We start from the raw sequence: 18,002 nt of genomic DNA, 5'->3' as shown, positions 1-18,002 counted from the left end.
TCATCTAGACTGAAACAAACTACTCTAATTTCTTAATGAATCCTCCAATAATTCTCGCATTGTGGCCAAATTAAGTAAAAAGATTGTTTGCCTAACCTAATAAAATAAAAGGGGAGAAAGTAAGAAGCCAACTAAAGCATGACTTCCCCTATGTGGAAATAAGAAAATTAATATTCCCTCTCGTTCAAAAAGAGATTTCCAAACTAACACCATCACCATTGGCTCCACTTCAACAAGCCCACCCTCCAAAGCTTCAAGTTCCAACAAACCACAGATTTTGCATAGATTTTACAAGGGAGTTTGCTCGGATTTCCGAGCAAACTAGTTCCCCATGTCCCTATGTCTCAAAACCAAAGATTTTTAAATAACGCAAAGGAAGGGAGATGCAAAAGCCTATCAAATCTATGAGAGCATCTCCAACAGTTTCCTCAAAAATTTCTTCAAAATAGGGAAGCAAAAGTCATATTCTCCAAATTATTTTTACCCTAACTCCAACAACTTCCCCATTTTAAAGAATCCTGCATTTATTACAATAATAAAAATATTCTACATTCTTATTTTTGGATGCTCTTATGCATTGGAAGTGCCCCCATGGTTTTTTTGTAATTACGGATTTTGTTTTATATTTATTTTCTCCTCCATCTCGTCTTGAAGAACGTGCTGCATTCATGACCAAGCTTTTCCCAAATATTTGAAGAATGCCCCAGATTTGGGAAAGACTCCCCTTTTTTCCTCATTCATCCCTATTTTGGGGAATAAGATGGGGAATCTGTTGGACCAAAAAAAAGCCCAAAATTCTCCAAAAGTTAGAATACCAATAAAATAAGGAAGCTGTTGGAGATGCTCTGAGAGGCAATCGCAGCCTAATTAAATATAAGGTTTTTGAGTGTATTTACTACTAATTTCAAATCTCAGTATTTTCAAATTACTTTCAAATCATCAACTTGGGGGGTGGGGGGTTAAACACGCCCACAAATTAACAAATTGTTAACTTTGATAGGCTAATCTGTTGCTTCAATGTAAAAACACAATAAGTAGTCAAACTTTTACAAGCTACATCCAACAAAGTTGATGATTGTTGATTTGAGAAGGTATTTTTCTTTAAAAGATGATGTTAGGATAGTTTGTAAATACTAAAATTTGAGGGGTACCTTTGCAAGTATGCATGGTTTAATAGGTATCCATAAAAAAAACCGTCATATAGGGCAACTTGCCCTCTTCCTACCTAAAAAAAAAAAAAAAACCCTTAATTACAGATACCCAGACTCTGTCTCCTACCAACCAGTTCATAAAGTCCAGTAGAAGATGTTGCAGAATACACTTTTGTGACTTGTGAGACATAAGTTAGATGGAAATCTAGGAAGAGCTAAAAGCTAGAATGAAGAAAGAACTAAAGAGGAGGAACTGTCTTTTTTATTTGACCCTTGCTTGCATATGGATCCTTCTTGATGCGTATTTTTATTAACTGAGTCTCTAGCTTTTGCAAGGTAAGTCCTACAAAGAAAGGATCAAAGATAAAGAAAGTAATAAAAGTTGATACGAGATAATGAAACCAATACAAAAGTAAAATGTTTAGCATCAAATGATTGCATAAAGTATATATTGTTATTTTTCACATTAGAAATGACTACATAAAGCTACAAATGATTACATAAGTATAATGCTAGTAAGAAGTAGTAAAAATTTCACATTTATAAATCTACTAGTATTAAGCTTGTGCGTTACCATGAGTATTATTTACCTAGTTATATTTGTCGCCAGTTTGATAATATAATTTTTATATATAACTATTTATAAAAACTTCAGCGATAATTTTTTTACTACTATTTACAGAGTGAATCATCAAGCCAGTTAATAAAATAATACACAAATTAACAAGTATTATCATTTTCTACAATAGAGCTGAAAAAATTTATATTTATGAAATATCTAATAAAATCATCATTTGCAAGAATAAAAAAAGATATGAAAAATCTTTTCAAAGTTCAAAAATGTTACTTCAGCTTGCACAGTGGATAAATAGGCAAAATACTCATCGATCGTATCATATGTTGCATCTTTAACATTATGAGTCATACTGTAGCAATAATAGTAGTTAATGTAGTATAAATAGTGATTATGATGTTTTTTTATGTTAGAAGTAGTAGATTCTTAAATTTTATTATTCTTAAATTTTATTTCAGATCCGAAGGAATATAAAAAATTAGTATGATTTCAATTCAATCACACTTTTGCATTATGTAGAAAAAATTAGTATAAACCTATAGAGGGTGAATTCTAAAGTAGTTGGATTGATACTCTACACAGCTAAAGTTAAAAATAGAGGGTGCATTCTAAAGTACTTTTGCCTTATATATAAAAAATTAGTACAAGCCTTAATTGGAATGATACTACAAAGCCACAGTAAAAAAATAGAGGGTGGATTCTACAAAAAGAGTTTAAAAAAGAAAGAAAATTAGTGTGTCATTGTTTACTCTCATGGACTTCCTATAGGCATGAGAAGAAAGCAGCCATGGGTCACCCACTCCTGTTAGAAATAAGTATCTCTTTCTCTCCACTTTTTTCCTCTTTCATCTCACTATCAAACTAAAAAAAAAAAAAAATGGAGATGGGTTCAAGCTCACTGCAAATCTCCACCACTGAGTCCCTGAATGGTCTCAAGTTAAGGAGTTCAAGCTCTTCTTCCTCCTCTTCCTCATCCAAAAGCTTAACAAAGCAGCCACCAAGGTGCCAAGTGGAGGGTTGCAGTGTGGATTTAAGTGGAGCCAAGGCTTACTATGGCAGGCACAAAGTCTGTGGGATGCACTCAAAGTCACCAATGGTGCTTGTTGCAGGCTTAGAGCAAAGGTTCTGTCAACAGTGTAGCAGGTCAGAATCATAAAAATTTTCTCCATTTTTTATGGTTCTATTTGTGATTATTATTAATTTTGATTAGATTTGGGTTGGGCAAATTGTTAGAATCTTTGTTGAGTTTGTTGTTTGATTGGTATTCTTGCTTAGGTGCAAATTTGTTTGCTCCAATTTGTGATTAGATTCTGGTTTACCCCCATAATTAGGATTTTGATTAGAATTTCGAGTTAGAATACCAAATTATAAGTTTTAACTCTTATCATAAGTTTGAAGTTTTTGTGCACTGGAAATGATCTTCTAACTTGTATTAGAGCAATACAGGTTCAAATTCCATTCCATCCATCATTAATTTAATGTGGATCTAAGGAAAAATATATCTTCACATAAGTGTAGATTGTGTTCATGAAAAGGGCACCCAATCTGCATAGACATGCTAAAATAGAAAATTGTAACACTGTAGTCTCACCATAACTTTCGAGCTTTGCGACACCTTTGGTATACTATCGATCAATTTTTTTTTTGGGGGGGGGTGTTAGTCAAGTGGAACTATAAAGTACAACTAAATAATTTATATGGTGTTAGTTAATTAGAAATTCTCAGGTGTTACTCAATTAGAATGGGTACAAAAGTAGAACTGGGATAATTGTAAAACATTATCCCATTTTTCATCCATCCTATATTGAAAAGGTCAGTTCTAGTTTCTAAATTTATTACTCTTTTCAAAGTTAAACTAAACTAGAACAATTTTGTTCTCATGTATATTACAAAATTATGCTTGCTTACAATTGTTAAGTATATGCTTTTTTCCATGACTAACTACTAATCTTTGATTTGAATTTGGATGAGACAAGTTATATATGACATGAACTAAGAACTACTTATGTAATCTATGTGGTTTTTAATGTGATTGCATAGTACCATGATTTCTTAATTTTCTCTACTTAATAATGCACTTCTTACATCCTCATACTATATTCCTAAGACTTGAACTGTCATTTTTTTTACTTTTTCGCAAATAAGAAATAGATAAATTAATGTATTGTATCATTAGAATGCATAAATTTATAACTTTTAATTCTATGAATTTATTCCTTGTCATTTTTACCAAGCTTATCCCGCCTCAAAAAATTATCCTTTATTATCCTACTAAAATATCCCACTTTCATAAATTTATCCTACTTCAATAATTATCTTTATTGTACTTGAAAAGTTACAATTGACTAACACCTGGCATATTGGAGTATGAAATTATAGAACCTTAACTCTCACCGTAATTTTAGAGTTTTGATATATTAGAAGAGGCTGCACTCATGAAGTTAGGTTTAATTTGTTTTTTCCCCATCTCTCGGTAATTCCATCATTAATTGTACATTCTCTTTCTTGTCTTACTACAGGTTTCTTTTTCTTTTTATGCAAACTATTTTTGTAGCTTTGTGTGGCATGCAATTCTGGATTTATTTGAAGATTTACGGAAGAAAAGTAATATGTTGTTTTGTTATATTATTTGCTGACTTGCTCTCTTGGAGTAATTTGCTTCTGTAGATTTGAAGTTACAAGCCTTTGATTTTTTTTTGGGACATATGGTTTAACATTTATGAGTTGTTTAAGGCCTTGGTATTTAATGCTGATACACTCAATGGATTACTACCATTTGAGTTGCATTCCCTTCTCTCTTTTCCTTTATTTTTTTTTTGACAGATAAAAGTAAACGTAGGTAATCAAAACTAGAGGCAAGATTTTTCTTTGCCAGTTCTCTCTAGAAGAGAGCAACTCTGGACCTCGTTGAGAGAGGTTACACTAAAGGCTACCATAGTGTCTCCAAAAGGCATGCAATGTAAAACCCCCCTAAAGCCATTAAAAAAAATAGGGCTTAATTATGTATTGGTCCTGACTTTCTAATTGTCCATCATTATTTTTCTCTTAAAATCTCTTCACACATGAATCTCCAGTATAGTTTCTTTGTTGTGCACAACCACGCCATCTTTCTCGATACGCTGCTGTTTTCTGAAACAATTTTACTTTCCTATCAACTTGTCTCCACGCAGATTCCACCAACTTCCTGAATTCGACCAAGACAAGCGTAGCTGTCGCCGAAGGCTAGCTGGCCATAACGAGCGCCGAAGGAAGCCACAGCATTCTTCTTTAGCATCTCAAATGCCTTCATCACCTTCCGACGGTTCGAAACTTTTCATCCTAATTCAGCTTAATCCACAGTCAGCTCACAATCTCACTTTATTATTATTATTATTATTATTAAAACAGACGGTAACAGCAGATGGGGAGGCTTCCTCATGAACTTTGCTTACCCTCAGCTCGCTGGAATTATGGCTAGCGATCAAACTACGAGCAGGAAATGGCAGGGTGGGACCCAGCTACCTGCATCAGAGGGTCCAGGTGTTTTCTCTCTTCTGTCAGCCCAGCCTCGGGGCAATTCCCTCACCGGGAATCCAACTCCTACGGATTCTACTTCTACAATATTTGACGGAGCTCCGATCATATCGTTTGATGGTAAGAGTCATCCTCTGGATTTCAAGGCTCCTGAAGCACTGGAACTCATGTGGATGCCTAATGAGCTCAAGCAAGCTCTTGAGAGGAAGAGGCAGTTCATGCAGTTAGATGATGTGGGGAATTGATCCCCATCTACTTCTGTTATTCGTTAATTTGTGGTTAATTTGTGGTTTATGTGAAGTTTCTGGTTGTTACTTTGAGAATTTTAGAGCTTTTGATATGGATATGATCATATGAACATTATGCATGGAACATATTTTTTTGACCCTCTGCTTAAGTTTTTCTTTTGGTGGAATCTCTGTCACGTGTTCTCTCCTCATACACACTACAAAAACTTGTTTCTTAACCTTGCAAATCTCACCACTACTATAAAGTTTTTTTTTTTCGGCATTTAGTTTCCCAATTCTTAAGTCATTTGAAATTAGTCCCTCAAATTATAGAAATTGTTATCAGGTCTCTCATTCTCATAAGTTGTTCCAACCTGATCCCGTCAATTGCTACTTCCACTCTCTCGATTTGAGGGGTTAAATATCAAAATAATTTAAGAATTGAGGAACTTGAGTTTGGTGCTATTCTATCAAAATTGATGTTAAACTTACGGACTAATGACAGTGATCTTAATCCTCAAAACTCTGGTGATATGAGAAATCTATTGGAAATTTTTAATAGATGGTATGCCGCGTGCAAGCAAACTTAAGCCAAATTAGAAAAGACATCCTAAATTCAGGAAGATAGATAATTCTTTTCACAGTATTTTTTTGGGAAGTAATTTTAAATTGTTTAACTGAATCTAATATGCGATTTTAAATCCCATTCGCAAAATGGTAACAGTTACAAGCATTGATCCAGCTAAACTGAAAAGAATATACTGAATTTTAAATCGGCCACAAACCAGCCCAGAAGAATAAAAAGGGAAAATGATAATAAATTAACTTTAAAAGCCTAGGACCAAGGCCATTTAAAAAAAAGTAAAAACAACTTGCCTAAACTTTTACAATTTTATAGATAGCCCCAAAATAAATTGTATAACTGGTAGATCTCACTCTGCAGTGCATACCGTTAGATTTAGTTATACCTGATCATTACATCAAAACTCTGAAGTTATGATAAGACTTAAGAATTATAGTTTTATATTCTAACACATGCGAACATGTTAATCCAACATCTTCACAACCAGGAAGACATTCATTGTACTTATAGCAAATAAGTCAACCTGCCTAAAATTAACAAGAACATTATTAGATAAATCTCTAAATGATATCTTCAGAAATTCCACTCATAAATCAGGTTAACCTTGTAAATTTCACAATTATTCTTAAGGATTCTTTCGATATATATTACAATTCTTGAGTTATTTTGTAATTAATATCTCAAATTATTGAAATTGCTATTACGAATGACAATGATCTTATTCCTATCGAAACTCTAATGATAAGGGGGTGTTTGGTTCACTAGTGGGCAAGAATAGGATTAGGAATCCATTTTTATGGATTCCTACTTATTCCATAAAAAATTTTAAGACAAGGTTATGAATTCATGGAATCCTTTTTTTTCTATCTATGTTTGTTTCATAACATGAAAAATAAAATCCTACTTTATAGAAACCATCCAATTCTTATTCTTTAGTTTGGTTTGGAATGAGAAAATTTCGGGATAAATGATGACTAGACCTTAGGTATTCTTATCCGTTTGACAATATTCAAAACCAAAAAACATTGTAACAACGGCTAGTTCCAACGGCTAGTTCCAAGGTCTTGGAGGCTACAAATTTGGATTGAGGGTTTATTGTGCCAATGTATCCCTCAATCTTACCACTTTTTTAAATTCTCATAATTTGCAAGTTGCATCCCCTCCATCAATATGATATCAAAAGAATGCCCTAAATTTTTTGAAGTTAGGTGCGATTGCAATCTCCAAACACCCATGAAAGTGTGCAAGAATAGTAAAAATAAGGAGAGGTGTTACTGGGGGTGTGCGAATACCCAAATAAAGAATGTAATTTTTTGAATGGGCTGATGAAAGAGGAGAAATAAGCAACCAAGGGAACCAATATGTCAAAGAAAATAGGTACGGAGATAACTAATTCATATATTGCAATATTAAAAGAAAATTAAAACAAAATAAATGAGATGCACTAATCTATTTTCTTAATGAAATAACTAATTCATACATTGCAATATTAAAAGAAAATTAAAACAAAATTATTAATTCATATGTTAAATAATAAATTTATAATCATCCATAGCCAAAGTAACAAAGCTCTAAATTATCAACAATTGCGTAAATTATCAAACATCCTAACAATATCAACCATGACAAATAATCATCCATGATCATATATTAATTTTTGTAAAAAAAATGAGTTATAGATTTATACCTTCAACTACCACGGGGTAATTCAGGCCTGAAAATTTTTAGCAACAAACGAAAGCAACCAACAGATGCCAATGGGTAATTCACGGCTAAAAATTTCAGCAACAAACAAAAGCAACCAACCGAGGCACCAACTGAGAATCGAAGCTCAAAATCAAAAACTCATCGAACCCACCGACAACAACACAACAAGATCGAATAAAGGGGTTTGAAATCAAAGAATAAATTTTGGGATCAAACCCTATTGTTGCAGCTCGAAATCAAAGAAAGGAGCACAAGATCGAAGCTGACAAATCCACCGAAGCAACGCAAAGAACCGACAACAAACAACAAAGCCTCGTCTTCGAAGCCAAGAAAACCCAACGAAGCTCAATATCGAAGGTGTCAAACTTAACAAGCCAAGGAAACCCACCGAACCCACAATCGAAGCCAACAACCAAAGCCTTGTCTTCGAAAAAAAGAAATCGAAGAAGGCACGAAAAGGCTGGAGAAGAAGAGGGAGATGAGGCTGGAGAAGGCGAAAGACCAGATCTAGGGTTTTGGTGAAAAGGCGGAATCCAAAAATGGAGAGAAAGGTAAAATTATGGGGGGTGTCAGCTTTTTGCCCCAAATCCTAGCAAATCAATAGGATTTGGGTTTTCATAAAATCACCTTACTTTTTTAACTTTATAGATTTCAAAATCTATAAACTTTTGGTGAACCAAACTGAAGAATAAGATTCATAAAGAATTATTTATTTATAATTTTGTCATTGTCAGACCCAAATCCTATTCCTTTTTCATAAAAAAGAGTGAAACAAACACCCCCTAAGAGAATTCATTGGGAAACTTTAATACATGATTTGCTGCGTGATAGGAAACATAAGCAAAATTTAGAAAGACCTCCTCCTAAACTTAGGAATATTGATAATCCATCATAACCCATTATAATTTCAAGTAACCATTGTACTTCATTCTTTGGGGAAATCTAGATCATTGCCATGGAGAACCTAGCTTCCGGAAACTGAGCCAAAGTGTGAAGTGAACGCACCTAAGAAACTCGAGGACAGTGGCAGAGTAAGGAATTCGGCAAGGGGTGGCCAAGAAATAATTAAATACTAAGCATATAAAAATTTCAGCACACAATTGATTAACATCTCAACATAACTACATAACAAAACTTTAAAGATCATATTTCAATTTATAATATACTACTTACAATATAGTCTCAACATAACTACATAACAAAACTTTAAAGATCATATTTCAATTTATAATATACTACTTACAATATAGCATTCTTCTCGTTTTCATTTCTTACTTTAAAGATCATATTTCAATTTATAATATACTACTTACAATATAGCATTCTTCTCGTTTTCATTTCTGAAACTACTTCATGATATCTTCCTCATCAAATGTTGAAAAATATATCATTTTCAATATGAGGTACAAAAGCAATCATCACATATTAATCTCCTAGCCTATTCGGGTTTCGAACGTTAATATTCGTAATAACTTTTATTGTTAAAAATGCATTTTAACACTTACCATTACAAATGACAAGATTAGTGCTAAGTTCACTAACTTGAACACCAAAGAATAGATAAGTGTCCATCTTCCATTCAACCAAGACTTTATTAAATGGGTTAACTATGGGTAGATGCCATGCCATATGGCCCAGTTGTGGATAAGCCCTTGTATAATTTTGAAAATTTTACAAGAGTCATAGAGTTTTATAGATGCAAATAGACTTGTAGTTCTAGTGGTGCAGATGGACAGCCCCATTACTAATTTTCTTAACACTTACATGTGTAAAAGAAAAAAAAAAATTGAGGGGTTTTATCCTTACTTGGGTAAATACGACAAGAGACAAATCTGCATAATTAGAACTATAGGGGTCTTTTTGCAATTAGGCGATACTACAAGGACTTTATTTGCAATTAACTCTTATTAAATATGCAACTTTAAAGTTGCATATTTACATCACTGTTGACAGTTGCATAGAGAGCTAGAGAGCAAACGAGAACCGCAAGAGTTTTTTTACACATTTATGCTTTATGCTCCCTCAAAAACAGTTATTAGCTACCACTAGTCCTAGGTTTTTTATCCTACCATTTTTGATTGTTTGTTTTCCTTGAATATTATAATGGGCGGGGTGTTTAAGTTGTAAGATTTAGTTACAGTTATGCTGATCTTCTACAAATAATTACAATGGGGATAAAAAGGTAATCTTAAAAGTGTTAAAACTTTAACAATAATTAGAGTGGAGGATAAAACGGCTGGGAGAATGCCTACAACTTTTGAAGGTTAAAAGATCATAAAACCCCCCTTAACTTTGGATGATTATCAAAAAACCCGCCTTTACTTTCAAAATATTAGCAAACCCCCCCTTAAGTTTAAGGGTTATCACAAAACCCCTTAACTTTGAGATTTTATCAGAAACCCCTCTAAATTTAGGAGGTTTTTCTAATATAATCTAAAAGTTAAAGGCAATTTTTTGATAAAATCTAAAAGTTAAAGGCGATTTTTTGATAAAATCTAAAAGGTAAAGGAGATTTTCTGATAAATTCTAAAAGTTAAAGGGAGGTTTTGAGGTAATCCCTATATTCAAGGGGGATTTTCTAATATTTTGGAAGTTAAGGGGGTTTTTCAGTAATCATCCAAAGTTAAGAGTGGTTTTCTGATATTCAAAAAAACCTTCAAAAAAAAGAAAAAGAAATAATCGTGATGTAACCTTTTATAGCAAACTAGCTAGGATTCCTAAACGAAGAGTAAAACCATTAAACCTTGAAAAAAAATCAAAATCAAAACTCGTACTTACGGAAAATAGAGACATCGATTTGTGATACATAGTCACGATTCCGTAAGAAAAAGAAAAAGAAAAGAAAAAATTACTACATCTTGAATCTCAGCTTTGACATCATGACCGTTCTAGGCTCGTACCAGATACTACAAGGATACCAAATCGAATCACGATACCCAGAACTCTTCAAAGCGCGCAAGGAATAGCAACACACGCCTGGTTTCTCTGTTGCCTCTTGCTTTCTTCCTTCTCCAGGTGTTTGCTGCGAAGATTGTTTCGGAACGAAGAACGCTCTCCCTTCAAAACGCCTTATCTCCGCTTCGATCGTCTCGGGTTTTCCGATCAGCCTCGAAACGAGGACTTTGTTTTTCATCCTCTTGGGGCGGTTAGTTGTCACGAGAGAAACCCCAGGGCCCGCGAACAGCGTCGCAGAGCTCAACGTGATGACCCTTTCCCAAACCATCTCCGCTTCGTTCAGGCTCACGACTCGGACGGGCGGGTTGTGATTGCCGACGTGAACTGCCAGCAGCTTTCCTTTTGATTCAACCAGGTAGCTTTCTTCAGGTTTGTAGGCGAAACTCTTCGGACTGGCGAGAACTTTCCATGTAGCTCTTTTCGGATTGAAGACCCCGAGATTTCCCTCCACCCCCAGGCAGTAGAACCTACCGTTATGTACCGCGGGGCTTGAGTAGGGGGCAGCTACGAACGGATAGTCGTTACCATATCGGATATTTGAAACCCATCCTCTACTGGGCCGCCAAATGCTGATCTCGACAGAGCTGGTAAACATACTGTCAATTGCAAATATCGTACATTTATGCGGAGGGCGTCCGGAGAACGCAATCCCGCTGAAGCTATTTAGAAAAGGCAGACCAGGAAAGTTGCGCATCAGGCTGGCGACTGGATTAGCCAGTATGACCTCGTGTTCTCGATAAAGCACCAACCATCCGTCTTTCGAGGAATAAAGCTCGCATTCTGACAAGTCAAGCGGAGAAGACACCCTGAAGCTCTTGTTTAGGGAGGGGCTGTAGCAGTGCAAGATACCATCTCCCCATCTCTTGAAGTAGACCAGAAGAGGACTGATATCAGCAGGGTATACTCTAAAAGTAACATCGCGCCAGCTCTTGCATACCGCAGAAAAGGAAGGGTGGTATGGTAGTGGGAGCCGTGATAAGATCACCTGTAGAAGCTCGCTTGGGAGATCCGACCATGGCCTGTCTTCCATGCTATATGTACTTGATCTCTGCGTATAAAAAATGGAAGTAAAAATAATAAATCAATATTTTACACCCCTCAAGAAATTTCCTGAAGTTCCCGTAATTAAATTTCTTGATTTTGTTAAAAGTGTATTCGAGGGAAGTCAAAGTCTCAACTTTAGTTAGCTTCCAATAAAAGAGCAATTTAATTACTAGAGTTTTCTTTTCGACTGCCTATCGCTACTACCTTTATAATCATAATTTTGAATTCAACGAAAATTAGGACGATGTGTTAACTTGTGACTTCTGGAAACTGTTTTACGACAATGATAAAATTTAGTACCCATCTTATTCCGGAAAGAATACTAGAGACTTCAGTTCCAATGACCAATATTGAATTAGGTGAAATAAATCAAACTGTGATCAAACGGTAGCAATAGGTAATTTAGGAGAAAAACTTCACAAATTGCTCTTTGATTACAAGATGATAATTCTGTGTGGTAAAAGAAAAAAAACCTTTGAGTAGTTGCTGGAATTTGTAGACATGGAAACGAGAGATCGATGACTTGCAGCGCAATCAATGCAAGCTTGGGCAGACTAGAATTAGATATGAGTTAGAGCAGATCGAGAGACTGATCCTAATGATGTATATATAGAGGACAATATTAGGCTAATTAATCCCATCTTTCTTATTCTCACCTGACTTATGTAGAGCTCTCACCTGACTTATGTAGAACTCTAAACCTTCTAAAATTAGGAAATTACTACGAGTCGCATAATTCAGGAGGAAAGCCCACAAAACATAAAATTCTAAGGACAACGGAGATCTTAAACTTCTAGGATTAGGAATAGTCAGATAGAGGGGGGTCTACTTAAAAAGAGTGGTTAGTACTCTATCGCCCCAAAAATTTAACTCTTCTCGGACTTCGATGCCTGAGTTTTATTTTGACAGTTTGATATCCATAATTTTCAAATTGATGTTAGTTTGACAATCTTGATACCCTGAAGTCCCAGCTTTAATTTGTTCCTCACTTTCCCCAAAACCCAGAAAATTTTAATATGATAAAAAAATTCTCTCTCATTCACTATTAATTCTGAACAACACGAATGTCGCACTTTAGGGTATTACATTGTCAAAATTAAAGAATAATAATAAAGGTGAAACCCTGGAGTATAAAGCGCAAATAGACCCTTTAAAGAGACCAGAGCCATACAATTGTGAATTTGTACAACGATACTCTTTTGGCAAGAACTCTTGTCACTCAATAATAGCTCATATATCGATCCCAAAATTAATTAAGGTTGTGTGGGTACTTAATTAAGAACAATGAAATATGCCAATTTGGTTATTTAGCCCTTTTAAATGCATAAGGCACGAAGTACTATGCGTGTATAATTATATTCGATAGTGTGACTTACTGCAACAGTTGTGAATGTTACACTATTTTCCTTAATTACCAAAAAAAAACAACAAACTACGCACATGGGAAAAGCATAATATCAAAGAAAACTAGTAACTATGAACAAAAACAGTTAAAAGTTAGATATACATATGTCAGGTATCTCCCTGAATCTATATCACATGAAAATAAACCATAGTAAGAAATATTTTTAGGGTCCCAAAAGTTATAATAACTCCATGTGATATGAACAGGTGAAAGGAGAAACATATGCATACCTGAGCGTAGATTTGTATTAACAGATAGCTTAGTTAACACGAGAAGGCTTGATTATGCTTATGAGCAGCACCAACAGCACAAGATCGGAGGAGTAAATATGATTTAAATTTTTTTAGAATAAATCTTATGTACACACTCATATATATAGGGCCGGCTATATGGACTAATTATAGGAATAATCCCTACTCCTATCGGAACTCTGAGATTAATTAATTTTTCCTATCAGGACTCCTGGAAGATTAGGACGATAACCTTAAAAAAAAAGAAATTCTGATTTCTTAAGTTTTCTACGACAGCCTTTGTCGAAAAGTCATGTGTACGAGTAATGGTCGGACAGAATAGATAAATGTGGCCCATAGACATAGCCCGTTACAAGCCCAGAAGCTGAACTCACAAATAGCTAGGCCCAGAGTAATCAAAGGGACAGTAGCCATGTAGAGTTCATGATGCTTGGATTGATAATTTCAATTCTAGTCATGTAGAGTTCATGATGCCTGGTTTTTCAGATCATTCCTCTGCAATAGTTTGAGGATACTTTTCAAGGGAAAAAACCTTACAAAATTTATAAAATGTGGATCAAACATGACAGTTATATACCTACAGTTTCTAATATTTGGCAATCCTTCATCCAAGGATACTCTATGTTCTCAGTTTATACAAAGCTGAAAATGCTAAGAGGAGCACTGAAGGATCTCAATAAGAAGCACTTCAATAATATCAGTGAACAAGTGCTAAGAGCAAAAATTGCATTAGAGGAGGCACATAAAAATCTTCATGTAAACCCTCTAAATCCCGTCCTTATTAGTAAGGAAAAAGAATGTTATACATCTTATAACAAGCTCCTAGACTGTGAGATATCTTTCTACAAGCAAAAAGCTAGAATTGCTTAGAGTGTGCAAGGTGATAGAAGCACCATATTTTTTCATGCTTTAGCCAAATCTAACATGCACAATAATAGAGTAGTGGTCCTATACAATAACAGGGGTGACATGATCATTGATGGAGAAGCTATTGTGAAGGAATTAGTGTCTTTCTACAAAAATCTTATGTGCAATGCAGTTAGCACTTCTTCACCAGACATGAACATCATCAAAGCTGGTCATTTTTTCAGTGACTCGCTAATTAGAAAGCTGTCTAGTCCAGTATCTGAAGAAGAGATTAAAACTATAATTTTCTCTATGTCCGATGATAAGGCACCAGGACTTGATGGATATAGTGTTTCCTTCTTCAAATCTGCATGGAATATAATTGGTGCTGAGGTAACATTGGCCATTAAATATTTTTTCAAAACAGGCAAGCTTTTTGGGGATTGCAAACACAACTTCAATCACTCTTATACCAAAGGTACAATGTCCAAAAACCCCATCAGATTTCAAACTTATTTATTGTTGCAATTATATTTACAAATTCATATAATAATTGCAAATAGAATTAAACCTGTAATGGGAAGTTTAGTGAATGAAGCACATAGTGCTTTTGTCCAAGGGAGGCAAATAACTAGCAACATTATGTTAGCTCATGAGCTTGTTAAAAGCTACAACAGGAAACACATCTCCCCAATGGCCATGATCAATATTGACATTAGAAAAGCTTTTGACTCAATAAGCTAGAGCTTCATTAAAACTATTCTTCAAGGTCTGGGTTTTCCTAATGTCATGATAAACTGGATAATGGTATGCATTACAACTCCCAACTATTCTATCTCTCTCAATAGTGGCCTTCATGGATATTTCAAAGGGGGACGTGGGTTGAGACATGGTGATCCCCTCTCTCCTTATCTCTTCATGCTGGGAATGGACTATCTTTCAAGGAGCTTGGCCACTTTAAAGGATGACAGGTCTTTTAAGTATCATCCTAAATGCAAGAATCTCTAAATTTCTCATCCCATATTTGCGGATGACTTACTATTATTTGCAAAGGGGGGAAACATATTCTGTGCAAAAACTCTATCAGTGTATTAAATCCTTTGGTGAAGTGTTAGGATTAGAAGCCAATCTTGATAAGTGCTCAATTTTCTATGGAGGAGTAGAGGACTCAAAACATTGCTAATATTCTTGGATTTGCAGAGGGATCAATACCTATAAAATATCTGGGAGTTCCTCTTATTACAAAAAGACTCTCCTACAATGACTGCAATCCTCTGTTTGATAAGATCACAAGACAACTGTAGAATTGGACTAAGCACATGAAATTATCATATGCAAGCAGATTACAGATTGTTAAAAGTGTGATTCTTAGTGTGCTTATCTATTGGACATCAAACTGTTAATCCTTATGTTTTGATGATGTTTTACAACCACCATTATCGGTACTAATGGCCTATTAAGTAAAAATATAGTAAATTCATATATCAAGCTTGTTAGTACCACAAATGGAGGATTGGATGAATTATGAACCGTAAAATAGTTAACATGAACCTAAATATAGTTAACAAGCACTTTAAAATAGTTAACATGAACCTAAATATAGTAAACAAGCATCCTCAAATAGTTAACATGAACCTGAATTAGTTAACAAGCACCGTAAAATAGTTAACATGAACCTGAATATAGTTAACAAGCACCTTAAAATAGTTAACATGAACCTGAATATAGTTAACAAGCACATTAAAATAGTTAACATGAACCTGCATATAGTTAACAAGCACCCTCAAATAGTTTACATGAACCTGAATATAGTTAACAAGCATCGTAAAATAGTTAACATGAACCTGAATATAGTTAACATGAACCTTAAAATAGTTAACATGAACCTGAATATAGTTAACAAGAACCTTAAAATAGTTAACATGAACCTGAATATAGTTAACAAGAACCCTCAAATAGTTAACATGAACCTGAATATAGTTAACAAGCATCGTAAAATAGTTAACATGAACCTGAATATAGTTAACATGAACCTTAAAATAGTTAACATGAACCTGAATATAGTTAACAAGAACCTTAAAATAGTTAACATGAACCTGAATATAGTTAACAAGAACCCTCAAATAGTTAACATGAACCTGAATATAGTTAACAAGCACCATAAAATAGTTAACATGAACCTGAATATAGTTAACAAGCACCTTAAAATAGTTAACATGGACCTGAATATAGTTAACAAGCACCTTAAAATAGTTAACATGAACCAAGATTTCCACACATACTCCGTCCGGTAAACTTTCAAAAATGCAGTGTATCGGTCAACTCTCCATTTGTCGTCGAAGATTTCGAGGCGCTTGGTGCTGCTGACGACGGGGATGCTGGAGATGAGGCGGACCTCGCGGAGGCAGTCGGCGGCGAGGGAGGAGGACTCGCCGTCGAGGAGGCAGAAGGACTTGACGAAGCGCTTGTAGGACTGGGGGGAGTCGAAGCGGCGAAGGAAGGAGACAGAGGAGGGAGGAAGAAGATGGGGAAGGAAGAGGAGGAAGAAGTGTGATTTTGGGGGGAAGATGACAGTGATTTTGGGAGGGGTAAAATTGGGTTTTTTAGGAAAATATGAGCTGGAGTCATGATGGAGGGGTTTGGGCAAAAATTTTTCAAAATTTTGGGGCTGCAGCACATAACCAAAAGTATGAGGGGCTGGGTCACATGACTTTTTGGATTTTGGGGCCTTGAAGCAATTTTTCCTAAATACTAAGCATATAAAAATTTCAGCACACAATTGATTAACGTCTCAACATAACTACATAACAAAACTTTAAAGATCATATTTCAATTTATAATATACTACTTACAATATAGCATTCTTCTCGTTTTCATTTCTTGAAACTACTTCATGATATCTTCCTCATAAAAAATGTTGAAAAATATATCATTTTCAATATGAGGTACAAAAGCAATCATCACATATTAATCTCCTAGCCTATTCGGGTTTGGAACGTTAATATTCTTAATACATTTTATTTTTTTTGGTCAATGAAAAAAGTATATTCATTTACCAAGTAAAGAGTTTCTGTACATCAAAGAACTCATTTACATGAGAAAAAACTATATGGCTCCCGTGCATACACACCAGGAACACTCAATTAAACTACTGTAAGGGAACAAAACATCCTATAAAGATAAACTCCATTCCTTGAACTCAGCTGAAAGGGAGCTGTTATTTAGGATGACAGTCAACATCTCAATTTTAATGCTTCTGATCAGAAGAGCTGCATTATGAACTTCCTGCTTGAAGATTCTGCTGTTTCTTTCCTTCCATATACAGTACACTGTAGCTGCAAGTGCCATTCTTTTGGTTCTTTGCTTAAACCCCTTCCCTTTCAATCTGCAATTATACCAATCCATCAGTAGATTCCATTCACATGCTCTCCATTTGTATTTTAGCCAATCCATGACCCCATTCCAAACCTCTCTTGAGTAATTACATTTAAAGAAAAGGTGGTCTCTATTCTCTGTTTCAGCTCCTACACATAAACTGCAGCTATTAACTTGGATGATTCCTCTTCTTATCAACTTGTCCTGTGTAAGAAGCCTATTCTGGATTGCAAGCCACAACACAAAAGAGTGTTTTGGGTAGTTGAGGTTCTCCCAGACAGTGCTATGCCATTGTACTCTGGTTGTTATTGGACATAGGCATTTATACAAACTAGAGAGATGTACCTTTGGAGCATTGTAGCAAGAATTGA

The 18,002-nt window shown here is 34.9% G+C and overlaps 2 protein-coding genes across 3 annotated transcripts; one reads left to right on the top strand and one right to left on the bottom strand.

Moving 5' to 3' along the window:
* The first annotated feature begins 2,550 nt into the window (after positions 1–2,550).
* Positions 2,551–5,602, top strand: LOC109828139 (squamosa promoter-binding-like protein 17). Its single transcript, XM_020395169.1, has 3 exons — positions 2,551–2,868; positions 4,896–5,026; positions 5,113–5,602. Exons 1-3 carry the CDS (start codon positions 2,603–2,605, stop codon positions 5,481–5,483), a joined length of 768 nt encoding a protein of 255 aa, XP_020250758.1. The 5' UTR covers positions 2,551–2,602; the 3' UTR covers positions 5,484–5,602.
* Positions 5,603–10,528: 4,926 nt separating this feature from the next.
* Positions 10,529–13,473, bottom strand: LOC109828142 (F-box/kelch-repeat protein At1g57790-like). Of its 2 annotated transcripts, none has more exons than XM_020395173.1 (2): positions 13,390–13,473; positions 10,529–11,758 (listed from the first exon to the last, which is right to left on the bottom strand). In XM_020395173.1, the coding sequence occupies exon 2, from the start codon at positions 11,738–11,740 to the stop codon at positions 10,607–10,609; it is 1,134 nt and encodes a 377-aa protein (XP_020250762.1). In that variant the 5' UTR covers positions 11,741–11,758; positions 13,390–13,473; the 3' UTR covers positions 10,529–10,606. The 2 variants fall into 2 exon arrangements, with proteins under 2 accessions (XP_020250762.1, XP_020250761.1); XM_020395172.1 differs by lacking the exon at positions 13,390–13,473 and adding an exon at positions 12,228–12,316.
* Between the last annotated feature and the right edge of the window lie 4,529 nt (positions 13,474–18,002).

Source organism: Asparagus officinalis, unplaced genomic scaffold (assembly GCF_001876935.1).
Source record: "Asparagus officinalis unplaced genomic scaffold, Aspof.V1 AsparagusV1_Un757, whole genome shotgun sequence".
Lineage (NCBI taxonomy): Eukaryota > Viridiplantae > Streptophyta > Magnoliopsida > Asparagales > Asparagaceae > Asparagus > Asparagus officinalis.
Note: the sequence above shows the minus strand (reverse complement) of the source record. Positions and strands in the feature narration are given on the sequence as shown.